Source organism: Falco punctatus (genome assembly GCF_963210335.1).
Source record: "Falco punctatus genome assembly, chromosome: 4".
In the NCBI taxonomy this organism is placed as follows: Eukaryota; Metazoa; Chordata; class Aves; order Falconiformes; family Falconidae; genus Falco; species Falco punctatus.
The window spans coordinates 74030350-74045087 of record NC_137583.1 but is presented as its reverse complement, the minus strand read 5'-3'; the positions used below and the strand labels follow the sequence as shown (position 1 = coordinate 74045087).

The 14738-nt window shown below is 37.9% G+C and overlaps 1 protein-coding gene across 2 annotated transcripts in view; it reads right to left on the bottom strand.

Annotated features, from left to right (window-relative positions):
• Nucleotides 1-212: 212 nt before the first annotated feature.
• NMT2 (N-myristoyltransferase 2) overlaps nt 213-14738 on the bottom strand; it is a 32724-nt gene continuing 18198 nt past the window's right edge. For both annotated transcript variants that reach the window (XM_080386369.1, XM_080386370.1), the window contains exons 5-12: nt 14551-14642; nt 14328-14444; nt 13511-13681; nt 12296-12404; nt 8480-8650; nt 5604-5771; nt 1390-1527; nt 213-1188 (exon numbers count right to left, since the gene is read on the bottom strand). In XM_080386369.1, the coding sequence (XP_080242495.1) occupies nt 1168-1188; nt 1390-1527; nt 5604-5771; nt 8480-8650; nt 12296-12404; nt 13511-13681; nt 14328-14444; nt 14551-14642 (987 nt within the window). In that variant the 3' untranslated portion in view covers nt 213-1167. The remainder of the gene's footprint in view (nt 1189-1389; nt 1528-5603; nt 5772-8479; nt 8651-12295; nt 12405-13510; nt 13682-14327; nt 14445-14550; nt 14643-14738) is intronic.

The following is a 14738-nucleotide window of genomic DNA, read 5'->3' as shown; positions in this document are numbered from 1 at the left end:
TATAAAGTGCTTCAGAAGCCGCTCTGGTTGCCGAGCATTTGTGAGGGAATTAAAAGAGCTCCCCCCAACAACAAAGATCAGCCCTCTTACATTTCAGGAAGTGCAGTACAGGGGACTTCCAAGGACTGAGGGTGGAGCATTTCTCTTCTGCCTACCAGCCACATATATAGCAAAACTTCTTGTTCCAAAGTCAGGATAAAAACACTACCAGGAACAATTTATGAATACGTATTTACACAAGATACTTTTCATTAGAATTACAGACTTCATAGGAAATCAAAGTAGACAAAGGAATATGTGCAATTTCGCAGAAGCGTTGAAAACATTCAAACTATAAATATCCTGATAGCACTACTAAAGTTCTTAGTTTTACACACAGGCTGATGTTACTCTACTGAGGAAAAACTAAGGTTTTGTGCCACAACTGTAAATTAAGTACAGTAATGTATTATCATTCCGGCAACATAGATAACACCTGCACTGAACAGTGCGATACCGTTAAATCAATCCACTGATCTATTGAAGATCAAAGTACAAATCTGTATTTTTATTGATTTGGCAGCGTTGCTTATGGAGAAACAAATGCACTAGTTAAACCAGTACATTGTCATACTGCTCCAGTTACAAAAACATCCAGGACTTTCATAGAGCTACAAACGTATCATACTTCGTGATTTTCCCCCAAATGATGATATCCACGTGAAGTAAATAAGCAAAGATACTCAAGTTTGTATCCTTCATTCTGTTACACTGACAAACATACACCACCACTTAATAAATAGAAATGCAGCAGTTCATCCACATAATAGCAAATATTTTTGTACCCTAATCCACCACTGAAGTTCAGTTTGTACAAAACAGTCTTTTCTACAGAGTGGAAAAAAAAAAATACCTTCTTCTCATCAAGGTGCAAGCTAAGCTTTGAAACTTAAATGAATGTGCTTTTATTCTTTTCATGGACAATAGCAGAGTTTCATGGACCTTCTGATCTATCTGAAAATGCATAAATTTGGTCACATATGGATGTCTTCATTGTTCAGGTTTAATGGACTATTTCAGTATCACTGACGTTGTGCTTTTACTCCTCTTGAACAATACGGTTCCAAGAGTTATGGAGATCAAATTAACTCAAATGATGACCTCAGAGTTCTAGAAACGTAAGTGTCCTCATTGTAATACAAGACCAACCTAAAATAAGAAGAAAAATATGGTATTTTAGTTTAAGTATTGCAATAACTCTAAACATCATTTATTTGCTGCACCTCAATTATGGATCTTAAATATGACCAATTAAAAAAGTTACTTTAAAACTTCTGTCCATTTTGGCCAATGTAGATTAATGTACTATTATACTTAACACAATTCAGAAGCTCTTTTTTTCTCCCTTACCTTTTCAGATTCCATGCCAGGACACCTCCAGTTGTACAAATAATACTGCAAATTTCCATCTCCAATCCCAAACTTGAGTTTTTCCAGGAATGTTTTGTTTTCCATTAAGTCTAGTGCATTGAACACATCAAATCCTTTCTGGCAATAGCAAAACATTTTTTAAATTTTACTTTTTAAAGTTTCAAATGATGTACAAATGATACTTTACACAGTGGCATACAACATCCAAGAGACTAGGTTAATTAGGTGGAAAAAACAGACAAGGGAATAAATCTTGCCTTTTAAGTAGGTACACACACAAACACATTTTCCCAATAAAAAGTGAAGTGTAAGGCACAACTTTGCTTGAAGATTATTTCCAGAAGCATAGGAATTTTAAAGCCACTTTCAGGGGTAAAGGTCTGAACAGTCCCTAAAGCATTATCCATTATTTTATCCTTTTAGATGTCTGTCAAAACATTGTATATGACTGTAAAAAACACATGCGGCATATTCCAGCTAAAGCTGCATAAATAGTTTATGGTGGTTTTCAGTCATTTATTTTTGTGATCTGGCCCTTTTCTGAAATGCCATTTTCTCTAGAACTCCAATCTTTCACGTTACTCTCCCTCCCCTACTCATGCACCCTCTACCGACCCCTCTTTCCATGAGCCTCCCAAATTCACCACTCCAAGAGCCATTCTGCTCTCAGAACAGTCACACAGCCAAATTAGTTTCAGAGTTTTGTGCAGCAACACAGACATACTCAGATTCCACACACTGTGAACTCTTAAAAAGCAACATAATACCAAGGTTTGTTAAGCCATCACAGTGACAATCATCACGTATGAATAGCTGAGTTGGCTTGGGGTCTGCATATAAAAGTCCATTTATTTGCAATTAACTGCAAGGGAGTCTGACTTAAGATCTTGGAGTCTTAATGGCACAAAGGCAATGCGCCGGCAGGACTTTCTATGCTCTAAGATAAAAATAACTTACAAAGCAACAATGCTCAGTTACTTAAGCACAAGAAGATGGTAAGGAACGTTCTTTACTCAGTACAAAAACTAGATGTATTTTTTTTCTTTTAAATAAGTACCCCACGTCAGGTAAAAAGGGTGGTTAAAGGGCATTTTAAGCTCCCCATAAGTTCAGGGCTATTTAAAAGCAAGTCACCAAGCACAGACAGTGCGTTTAGTAAGGTTCCCCACTACCTTACACAAAGATCATTCCGTGTGCAGATGAAACTACGCTAAGGTAAACGTGCTGTGAAAACCACACAGAAACAAGACAAATAAGGTGGCAAGGACTTGACACTTGGCATCTCAGGAAGTAAATTTTAAAATATTCCACGTTAGTAATAGACAGTTAGTAGAAATCTCAGAGGGCAGGAAGCAAAGTGGGGTAGAATAGAGATACACTGTAGTTACAGACACACTAATGAAGCTCTGCAATTAAGTACTCAAAATTCAAATAAATTATAAAGTCTACAGATGTAGTTTTAATTCAGGGTCTAAACATCAGCCTCACAGCTCTGCCAGACCATTAAAGCAGACTCAGAAGTGAACTTCTTCCCTGTTTATAAGCTCTCTCCTGCTCTAGATCTAGAAACTTAGTGTCACCTTCAACAATAAAATTCTCAGGGTTTGGGGGGATGCTGGGGTGTTATCCTGCTGCAAAATCCCACTCCTTCCATGCAGAATACATGGAGCCCAAGTGCATAAACCCAGATTTTGGGCTTTGCTTTGGAGGTCAGTCATTTTGTTCTCCAATTGCCAATATAATGTTATATAGTGTAATATGAAGATAAAATCAACATTAAACCGACACGCACACCCTGAGAGTAATTTGCTGAGCTGAATGTGGACCTCCAAAGTGCGTTCTCTGGGAGTAACGTACAGACAGGACTGTGGTGGGCTGTCTTTAGTCAAGAGCCAAACACCCACTCAAGTTTGCTTGCTCCCCTCCCATGGGCTGGAAGGAACCAGAAGACAGGCAAGATGATTTGTGGATAGAAATAAAGCAAAAGCTGCATGCACAAGCAGAGCAAAAAGAGGAATTAATTCACTAGTTCTCACTGGCAGGCAGATGTCAAGCCACTTCCTGGAAAGCAAGGTCTCAAACAAGCATAATAGTTGTTTGGGAAGATAAAATGCCATAAGCAGGACCACCCCCCTGCCCCCTTCCTCCTCCTTTCCTTCAACCTTTATTACGGAACACAACATCATATGGTGTGAAATATCCCTTTGGTCAGCTGGGGTCAGCTTTCTGGGCTGTGTCCCCTCCAAACTTCTTGCCCACCCACAGCCTACTCACTGGTGGTGAAAGAAAGCCTTGAGACTGTGCAAGCACTGTTCAGCAATGGCCAAAACACTGGTGCGCAAACCCTGTTTTAGTCACAAATACAAAGCACTGCACCATATGGGCTGCTATGACGAAAACTAACTCCATCCCAGCCAGACCCAGCACCTTTGTAAACAAAAGGCTGTGAGAATAGGACTGCACTATCACTTTGCTTCCCTTGCCCTCACCTCTCCTCATCTAGAAGTCCAAGTGTCAGATCTGCAAATGTAATTAGGCATCCAATGATGCAGCCAGGCCCAGCAGGTACTTCGGCAATCCACTGGCATCTAATCGCTAGTATTCTAACTACATGGTGATCCATTTCAAAGAAAAGAATTGCACGTCACATTCAGAGAGAAATGTAGACAGAGGAAGGTGCAAAGCCTTGCAGTTAGACCTCCTTACCCATTCCACCTGTGGCGCACTGAATGGCCAGCCGCTCAGCTCCCTATGCCACACTTCAAATGGAGACCAATGTTTATTCCTTTTTCCACTTCGATTTTTAAGAATAAGTAGTACTAGTACTTTTAGCCACTTCCAAAAATTATACTAGCCACCCTCCCCTATCTTCATATATCTTAATGCCTTTCAAAATCTGTCTCTGAACATCCATTGGTATTATTCTGGAGCCTGAAATGGTGTTCTATATTCCCCAATGACTATCCAGGAGTTTTCCTTGCCAAACAGCTATTCAGCTCAATACTGCTTATAAGTCAACAAGCCTCAGCAAGCAGTTCACATCATAGATACCAGCTCAGCTGCAGCACTGCACGAACAAGGCTGAGACAGTCAAGCTGAATACTGTGTGGCTGCTTTCCTGCAGCCTGAAAGCAGATACTGCTTTTGCAGATGACCACTGGCTTCACACAGGATCAACACAGAAATCCCTGTGCCACATGCAGTGAAGGCAGCTCTGAACGTGGTCGGCTGCACTTGCTTGCATTGAGCACTCATCTGGTAGGTGTAATACTGCAAGCAGTGCGGCAGCAACACTTCAGCTGGGAGGGGCAGGCTTCAAGCATGAGGAGCAGAAAACATGCCTGTGCTCTGCAGCATGTTAGGAACAGTTGCTAGCATGGATACCACGGACTGGATGAAGCCTTTGTGGTGCTGTGAATTGCCAGAGCTAAACAGGTTTCAGAATTCATTCAGAGTGCTGGGCTGTGCATCACGAGCCCAGCTCCATACCACAGACTACACTGCCATTGGTGTTTGCACTGCACTCCCACGAAACCCTGATGATTCAGGGCTGAAAGTTAGTTTTTCAGACAGAACTAAACTCTTACAATTTTTATGTTTAAAAACTTCATTTACACAGTCTCTTCCTTTCATTTAATGAAACCATCTATCTGTGTGATTCCATGCATGAAGGTGTGCTTAAAAGCTACCACATGACATTCTACAGAGCTCACAGGCAGCAATTATTAACAAGATAAAATGATAAAGCTTGCACCAATGAACTTTTACATTTTGTAGAAATAAAAAATAGTTTAAACAAAATGTATTTAACAGAACTTACTAACTCATCTCGGAGGGAAACTATTTTAAGTGACACTTTCCATTTTTCTGGTGTTTAGTGAGTATGGTCATCAGTGTGCTCTTGGATGTTAACACAGTTCAAGCTATTGAAAATGCTTAATCTTCATGCACTTGTCATTCCCTAACATCACTCAAAGTAAAAAGGAAAAACAAGCATAGTGTTTTATATTTTTATATATATATTTATATATATCATATGTTACATCAACTGCACTCTGTGCTGTAGACAGCAAAAGAAAACAGAATGCAATGGCATGGATAAATTGCTGCCAGTTCTTATCTTGCTACCACTACTCCTAAGAATAGTTTTGCGAGAGAAGCAAACACCCCCCACCCCACCCCCCAGTACTTACCAATTTAGCTATAATGAGTGCATCATTCATTAAGTCCAAGAGGGGGGTCTCTGTATGAATATTGTAAAAGGAGTAGGCAGCTTTGAGGCTTTTATGAACAGGATGGTGCATCACTGTTGAAGGTAATGTGTAGAAACTCAGGAAGTCTGTTAAAGTACCATTTGAGCCCTACCAAAAAGAAAAAAAAAGTCAATTAATTAAAAGTAACTGCTCAGTTATTGGTTAGGCTAGCACGGCAGTTCTACAGAGGGCAAGTAATAAATGCAGCACAGTTCTACAGGCTGTAAGTATTATGGTGTAACAGGTAATCTCAGCTAAGATTTAAAGAAATCGAATTCTTGCCAAGGACGTACCAATACACCAAAGGGAGACTGAAGCCTGAAATGATCACTTCAGAAAAGGAGACAAACATTTAGATTTTTCTACTTTATTATACCAATAACATTTTGGCAACCAATTGCCAAAACATTTGTTTGTTTCTCAGGTTCAGCATGCTATAAACAAAGCTAACAAAGCACACTTCCAAAAAAAAAGTATAGATTTTTTTTCCTATGTAACTTATTTGTAAAAGAATATTTTAAAATAATAATAAATAAAAAAATCAAATAAGTATTTATCTTTTATTTCACCTATATAAATAAAAATTAAATAATAATAAATCTGATGAAGCTCACTCACATTGAGGAATAATCTCCTCAACTTTCTAAAACCAGAAAAAAAGTGCTGGTATACAAAATATATTTAAATCAGCTCTAGTAATTATTAATCAACAAGCACAATCTATTTACTAGACAGCAGTGCTAAAATACATTGAAATTCTAGTACGACCCGTAGTCATCAGAGAGGTACTTATACAGAAATCTAAAGCATCCTACATAAACTTTACTATTTCATGCACCTAATGAAGTTTAGCCATTTTCAAGTATAGATTAGCAGGAAATGGGAAATTATTACATGGGTTATGAGCGACACGCTGAGCACAAAAAAACTACCCAGATTTTCACTCCTGTTCCGACTGGGTCTCCTAATACCTCCAAGAAGGTAAGGCAAAGGAGACACACAGATGCCTGTTGTCGCTTGCTTTATTTTTGAATGACTGGTGCCCACTATTTTGAGCTCAATGAAGGACCTCACATGGGTCCTTAAACTGATAGTACTTCTACAGTAAAAAGTAAAAGAGTTGAACCCATCACATTCAAAAAAGCTATTGTTTTAGAGCAGGTACAGAATCTGTAGTAGAACTAAACTAACAAATAACAGAAAAGTGAAGTCACTCACTAAATTCAGTAAAGATGATGAAAATATTAATTCAGGATTTATACAGAGTACTTCAAGGTTTTAGCTCTGCACATTACAAAGATGACTTAAAAATCTGACACTAAACTTCTTCAGGTCACACAGGTCTTAAAAAGATTTTAAGCACTAACAAATCTACATTTTGTATAGCGGAAAACTAATTCAAGAGAGAGTGCAAAACAAGCAAGTGAAGACTGCGACACTGAGTTAAAATGGCACTGTCAATGGCACACTCATGCTGATGCCGGTGCTTGTGGGGTCTTCTGTGGGCTTCAACTCACCAACAAAGCAAAAAACCAAGCCAGGGAGCAAGGAGGGAAGAAGAGGAGTGGGGGAAGAAGGAGGGACAATAGATTAAATTAGGCCATGGAAGAGTCCAGTGAGCACTAGACCCACTACAAAGTAGAAAGCTAAGCTTGGACAATGACAACCGATTGAGCAGGACCTCTCATCTCCAGCAGCAGTTGAATTTCTAAATTCAGCTGAGACTCCTGCCCAAATCCAGGTTGCAGTGTAGGAATGCCGAGCTTCACAACCTGCAGCTTCTGTGAGGAGCTGGTGGGTTTAAGGATGTTAGTGCTGATCATTTTCAAATAACCGTATCACTTTTTTTAAAGGAATACACTATCTAAATACAACCTTTACAACTGATTTAGCAGGGACTCACAGGGAAGAGAGTATCTTTCTCCACTAGCTTTATTGTAGCTATTCCAACCATGCCTTGGGGACTTCCGATCCAAATGCTAATCTATTCCTGCACTGCTTTTTTTGCAAGAGGTATTGTGACCAACAGGATGGAGGGTGAGAGTGGCAGGATGGGGAGGAAAGAGTAAGTGGTAGGAACAGATGAAGATGCTCTTCATCTTGTTAGTGGACAAAGATTGTAATTTTCAAGATAACTGAACTCCTAGCTAACAGCAACTCATGATGGTGCCAAAGGATGTTAATTTTTACTTCTCTATTTTACATATATATTATATATGTACACACACAAATTCATACACATAAATACACGCATGCTCTTTTACTGGAAAAAATATATTTTACTGCAGCAGACCATCAAAAAACATAATTACATAATTCCCCTAAAATTTGTTTTAAAAATAAAGAATTTTTAACTGGTGTATGGCAGAAACTTCAGACACCTGAGAGAATGATACTGCATTCAAAACAAATCCTTATCTCAGTCATTGCATCATTTTTCCTCTTTTTCTAAAAAAGAGGATTTGAAGACCACTGCTTATTATCATGTCATTTCTCTATGGAAAAAAAATGTAGGAATGCAGATGCAAGAGGGTTTTTTAAAAATAAATAAGGTTCTTTACTGTAATATTTCCAAGATAGTGATATTTTGAAATTTCTAAATTCTTTAAAATATCCTGTTATAAGAGCACTGCAGTTTATCACAATTTTCTCATTAACAGAATGCAATACAAAGAACGAAGCTTGGAATCACTGTATCAAGTTCTACCTATTGCACATACTTTTCATACTGTCCGCATTTCAAAAACTTGATGCTGACATGAACCTCTTTAAGTGGCATTCACATACGTTCATGAAGTAGTTAGGGCATGTTTTACCTCTACTACGTAAGTGTCAATAATATGATCCCGAGGCAGGAACCAGTGGGCTACCTCTTCTTCATCCATCACGGGAGCAAGATTAAACTGCTTCAAGTAAGTGTTGATTAATTCTTGTACTGCTTTAGTATCTTTTTGTTCCATTGGTCTCAAACCTGAAGTCTTTGTGGCCTTATTGAAATAAAAGAAAAATAAATATTAAGGTGTTGAATGTAAAACTGCATACACAGCAAAGGCTGAAAGTAGGTTGCAGAGTCACTCCACTTGCTATAATGCATTCATTATTAGCCTACTTTACTCCAGCCACCTAATTCATTATGCTATTTTACAAACAGCTTTCAACCAGAATTACCCCTCTTCTAATTATTGAGACAGTCTGAGGCACTTAAATCTTTATATTTCATTATTGAAACAGCTTTATTTCTCCAGAGAAAGAGATACCATTGCCAACAGCCTAGACTTTATGTATTTTGGTAGGGGTTTTTTTGTTTTTATGTTTTTTGGGGTTTTTTTTTAGGTCAGTTTTTATTTTTTACCTTCTAAACTACCTGGGGCCCAGGCACAGAAACAAAACATAAAGCAACTTGCATATCAGAAGTTAATGTGAAGACAAGAACACTTGCTATTCAAACTTAGGAAAACTACAATCAAGTTATAAACCCAAGCCAGCTGACAAAGTTTAATTAGAAATTATTTAACAAAAAAAAAATCCTCCTATTCTTACACTTGCAAACTCCCTTGCTAACTCAACTTTCTATACAGGCACAACTGCTGTTCTGTTAATAAGAAAGCTTCTCATAACTTACAGCTGCCTGAAATTAAAAACTTGCAGTATTTTAACAAATAACGTTATTTACTTAACTTTAAACATCAGAAAAGGAAAAAAATGCTTTCCAGTACAATGCAATTAATGTTTAAAAAAGCAAATGTGATTACAGTTTTCTCCCCAGCTTTTGTTAGCTTTCCTGAATACTTCCTTTTAGGGAGGCTAAGGCTTGCTCTTTTCAGAGCTCATTTATCCTGCTTCATCTGTCTGAGCTACATACTTGGGCACGTATCGCTTTAATCATTGCAATGTCAACTGCAAGAGCAGCCAGGTAGAGGCTTGATTACTAGAAACCTGAAATTAGTATAGCTGATTATGCTCTGCTTAAAAGGCATTATTCTGGGTGAATTACTTATTCACATACTCTGGCAGTCAGCAGCCAGATGAAAAAAAAAAAAAAATCAAGGCACGTTTTGCCACAGCTCTGGCCTGTGTATTACATTTTAGTCTTCCTGCTTTCCTGACCAGCCTGGGACTGTGGTTTGCCTCCACAATAGCACATCACATAGATTTTTAAATGCCCTGAGTCTATAAGGGTAATCATCTGACTTATCAACATGACTCCTCCTATGCCCTATTTCGCTCACAACCTCTTTATGAACTACAATATGACAGGTTAATTTCGGCTCCCTCCAAGACTCTGTCCTCCTTCTAAAGCCATACGCTGGAGCAGGTGGGAGGAGAAGCAGCTGGGCTGAAACATCTTTATCCCCCTGAAATGCTCAGAATGGCCACCAGTAAATGATTATTTGCAGCTCCAGAAGTGAGGGAAAGTGTACAGAACTGGGCTAAAATTTGTTTCTCTGCTCCACATACCAAGCTGCACTGGGCATATATTCAAGACAGTATCCTGGCTCAGGATCTCAATCAGTCAGGGAAAAACATACAGAAACAAACATGTTTCTGTCCTTGTCCCAAACACAGTCAAAATTTACCTCTTTCAGAAAGCTCCTTGCTCAAGAGATTAAACAACGTAAAAAAAAGAAACAAAAATAACTTTTTTTAAAAAAAATCTATAGTACATGCACAAACACAGCCTTCATTGAGGGCAATATTTATTAATTACAGTATTTATTATTTCTGAAAACCTTTTTAATACCAACTGTTAAAGTGATTAGGAATGATTAATTCCTCTTAAAAGAAGATGAGCTCCCAGCAGCAATGATATTTCAAGGACAGCAAGAAAAGAGGTTAAAATGCAAGGAAGTGTTTGGTGCTGAGGGACAGGACAGTGTGGCCTGAATGAACAAAATTGCATGACAGTACTGTTTCTGGTAACAGCCTGAAACTGAGGATAAAGATCCTCAGCAGCACTTAAACCCTTCTCAGGAAAAAAAAACGCAAAGCACAAGACCTAAAGAAAAAACATCAGCACAAAGATTAAATCTTTACTTTACGTGGGAGAAGCTCCCAAGTCCAATCTAAAAATAAACAAACAGCTGAGGCATATGAACTCCTACATCACCTAGTTTTAGAAGCTGATTTTCAAAGCACCTATTTTCTATTTGCACATCTACGTACAGTATGTTTGCCTCAGCTAAATTTTATGAATGAGATAAGATGTTTGTTTTCCATTATTTACTTTTCTGTAGAAATCTAGGTTTTATGATAAAGGAAGATGATTAGGGTACAACTGCTGTTGTTTCTAACAATTCTCTGTAGTTACACTTTTGTATTGTGAGCAAGCTATTCTCTTCCTATTGTAATGCATTATTTCCATGAGAAACAGTAACAGAGGTGCCACCAAAACCTATATTTGAAATTGTCTGCTGCGCTTTTTTAGACTATCAAAAATGTCTTCAAGATTTGATGGAAGCTATATTTAGCTCTGCAAGATTAAAACCTAATTAATTTGGTTATTAATGCTTAAGCTCTGAAAACTGCTGTCCTGCACACCAAGGGAGAATCTGCATGTGCAGCAGGCAGCACAGGAAACGAGTCTCTCTGACAGCAGCAGGAGTTCAGATCAAACCATGGCACATGCTTTATACCGAAGAGTGCTTAGGGTACTACTCAAATATGTAAGTAATAAGAGAACCTGCAGCATCAAGCTAAATGTAACCAACAGACAAAATTCTCCAAAGTCACATTAATCCTTACAAAGTACTATGAGTCAGAAAAAGTTTTTTTTTTTTAACCAAAACAGAGGGTTTGTTAAATAAAAAAAGGTTTACTGATATGGTACAGCTAAAGGATATTCTGCAATCCCTCCAAATAGAATGGTAGCTTTTACAAGCAAAGAAATTGTTTCCAATAATAAAGCTTAGACTAGCTTCTAAAGGCTATTAATTACAGCAATGAAATTTTTTAATAGTACATCTTAGACTACTTACAGTGATTTGCCCTGTCATGGAAATGCATCCTAAGGCTTTTTGCCAGCCTAACTATTAACTGCAAACACGAGAAAAAAATATTTTTAACTGACCTAGCTATGCCAGAACACTTTTTTTTTTTTTTGCTAGACCATGCAAATAAACAGTACACAATATCCTGAGGTGTCTTTTGCTGAGCCTGCTCATTGCAGAAGAACAATGTTCTCTAACAGAACAGAAAAATCTGTGAATTAAGAGTGGATCAACAATCCCACTGTACTCTGACAGTTCTGAGGGACTTCTCTGAGAATTAAGACATGAACTGTTGATTTTCTGTTCCAGTAATCTTTTATCAGATTAATCACACCAAGAATAGTCATGCACCTTCAACTCAAGCCCACAAGTTTATGAAGTCAAGGTTTCTGGTTTTTAGTTTGTTTGTTTAAGGCTTTTGGGTCAAACTTCGTAATTTCTCCATATGCAGACCTCCATTTCCAGAAATAGTCTCTTCTGTTTAATACAGCCCTCAAGGTCTTTTTCATCCGCCACAGATTATTTTTTTTAACATCCTGCACGCACCGCCTTTCCACAGAAAAGCTGGTGCTGTCAGAGACAGATGGAAGGTTATTTTGGGCCTCACAATAACTGTGGGGATTCTCTACAAGTAATACTGCTTACATCAGGAAGTCTGTAGAGCTTCATTGTTCTTTGTAGAGTCATGTTTCTACTCAAATGTGAAAATTTCACCTCCACCAGTTTTCTGGGATTCAGTGATCGATGCCAATATCTGGAAAAAAAATTAAAATAATGAGATTAAATAGTATTTTAAGTGTCAGCTTTACTTGCATACATTTTCTTGCATTGCTCCCTCTCCCTTCAAATTTTGTTTCTAAGCAAGCCTGTACTATGTCTGTAAGAACCTTGAGCAGCAAAAGATAAGGAAAAGCTGTATCCAAGCAGTAGCTTTTAAACAGGCCTGCTATCACTGCATTTCGAACCTAAGCAAATGCTTTTTATTACAGAATGAGTAATCAGAAGGCTAAACATTTTAGTACCTGCCATAGCCCAGACAATCTTACCATACTTAACACAGTAACATTTATTTTCCTGGACATGAGCAGAGGGTCCTGTCCGTACAAGTAGTTTTTTGAAGATCTCCTCTTCCTAGGAGATCATTGTGCAATAGAACACCCATGGTTACTCTTAACACAGCATGGCTTTTTTTTTTCCCTCCATCCTTCCTTACATAAATTTACAGGATCTTTGGTGTTGATAGGTATAAACAATTTCAAATCAGAAAGTACCCTGTCCTCCAGAAGGCTAGACAGCTGAAGCAATACTGCTGGAACTGAACTCTTCCCAGTAGAAATAAAATCCATTCCAAGCAAATGAAATAATACTTGATCACATACAACTCTTCTCACGTGATAGTTTTCCTATTTTATCAAATGCCGATCAAGTCCTCCTTTCCCCAGGAAAGATGAAAGTATTTCAAAAAAAGCAAATCATACAATTCCCAGAAATGCTCTGCCATCTCTGGCAAGCAACCAGGGCAGCAGGGAATTATCCCAGCTGGGAAACAGGCCACTTGAAAGACACAGGTATACAATGTTGACCTGGTGGAAGCCATGCAACAGAAACATCTATTAGTCTATTTAAGATACAATAAATAAACCCAAAATTAGATCTTAGTTTGAGAAGCAGTTTAAGGGAAGAGAAGAAACAAAAAAAAAACCCCACACCCCGAGAAACACTCTGGCCTTCAGATTAGTCAACGACACAACATTTAATTTCTTTTAAATTTTATGCTTTTATTATTTCTAGCCAATTACATAAAATGTTTTTTAAAATGACTGCTATATGAACTGATATTATGAACATCACCTAGGTTACCTGCAAGTGGCCACAGGTTTGGGGAGTACCACTCCAGCAGTGTAAACAGCCTGAAAAATTCCTTCTAGGTTTACTCTTCTGGTTATTTCCCGAATCAGTACAGGTGCTACCCGTTTAGATCTCAATTTCTTATGGACACACAGAAAATTGATTTCAACCATTTTCTTCACACTAAATGGACATTAAATAGTGGAAAAGTTAAAAAGAGTTGCACATTGCATATTTTCATTTGCATAACCGTAGTTTTCCATGTTGTGACAGAAGAATTTGAGGTAAGAATAAATTTGCCTGTGACAAATTACACTTGCAACAAATACTAACCTATGATATTACAACTGCAATGGCAAATTGTGCAATATGCAAGCTGTGTCTAAGGTGTTTGCAACACTCCTTTCTCAGAGCTCTATCAAGACTTAACCAATTGCATTACTTCAAGATGCAGCCAAGCACATGCCATGTGGTATCATAATTCTTTATGATTGTCAGTGTATGAAGACCTGGCCAAGGAAGTCCAACTGACTGACTATCCTTTAAACACTTTCCAGTAGGGCCAGAAAATTCTATGTTATTATCTCCATCATCCATCAATAAGAAAATTTCTTAAATATGTATTACTGGTCTTCATTGTAAGGAGCCGACAAGCTTTTCTTTGGCAGGGGAGGATTCTTCTGACTCTTTTTCTGACTCTTTTCTGACTCTTTATGGTCAGTGAGACTCCTTCTCTCTTTTTAAGTTCTCTATGGCAATGGATACCAGTCTCAAGATTTGTTTCACGGTGTTACTCTTTTACAAATACAAAAGTAATGGTGCATTTTACCTGTCATAAATACGAATATTTGCAGGGATGGCACTTATGAATCCTACCAGTTTTTTGTTTGAAGACACTCTAACCCCACAGTGCCATTGGGGTAACCAGCCTGGAGGACGTAGTGCCCTAGAATTGACGACAGAAATAATTACAAATTACTGCCTAAGAAGATGTAATAAAAACACCCTTCTTTGCACTCCAGCCAGAGCAGAGTATGGAACTTGCTACTCACCACAGCAGAAATTCAGGTGAATAATCAAACCTAAACATATTATCATCATCTTCTACGTAATTCTCATTTAACAGTGTGTATAACTCCTTCAGCTGAAAACACACACACAAAAATCCAAAGATTTACCAACACACATCAATCAGAATGTTTCAATGATTTTAGATACATACAAAAATTTGTGTACTTAC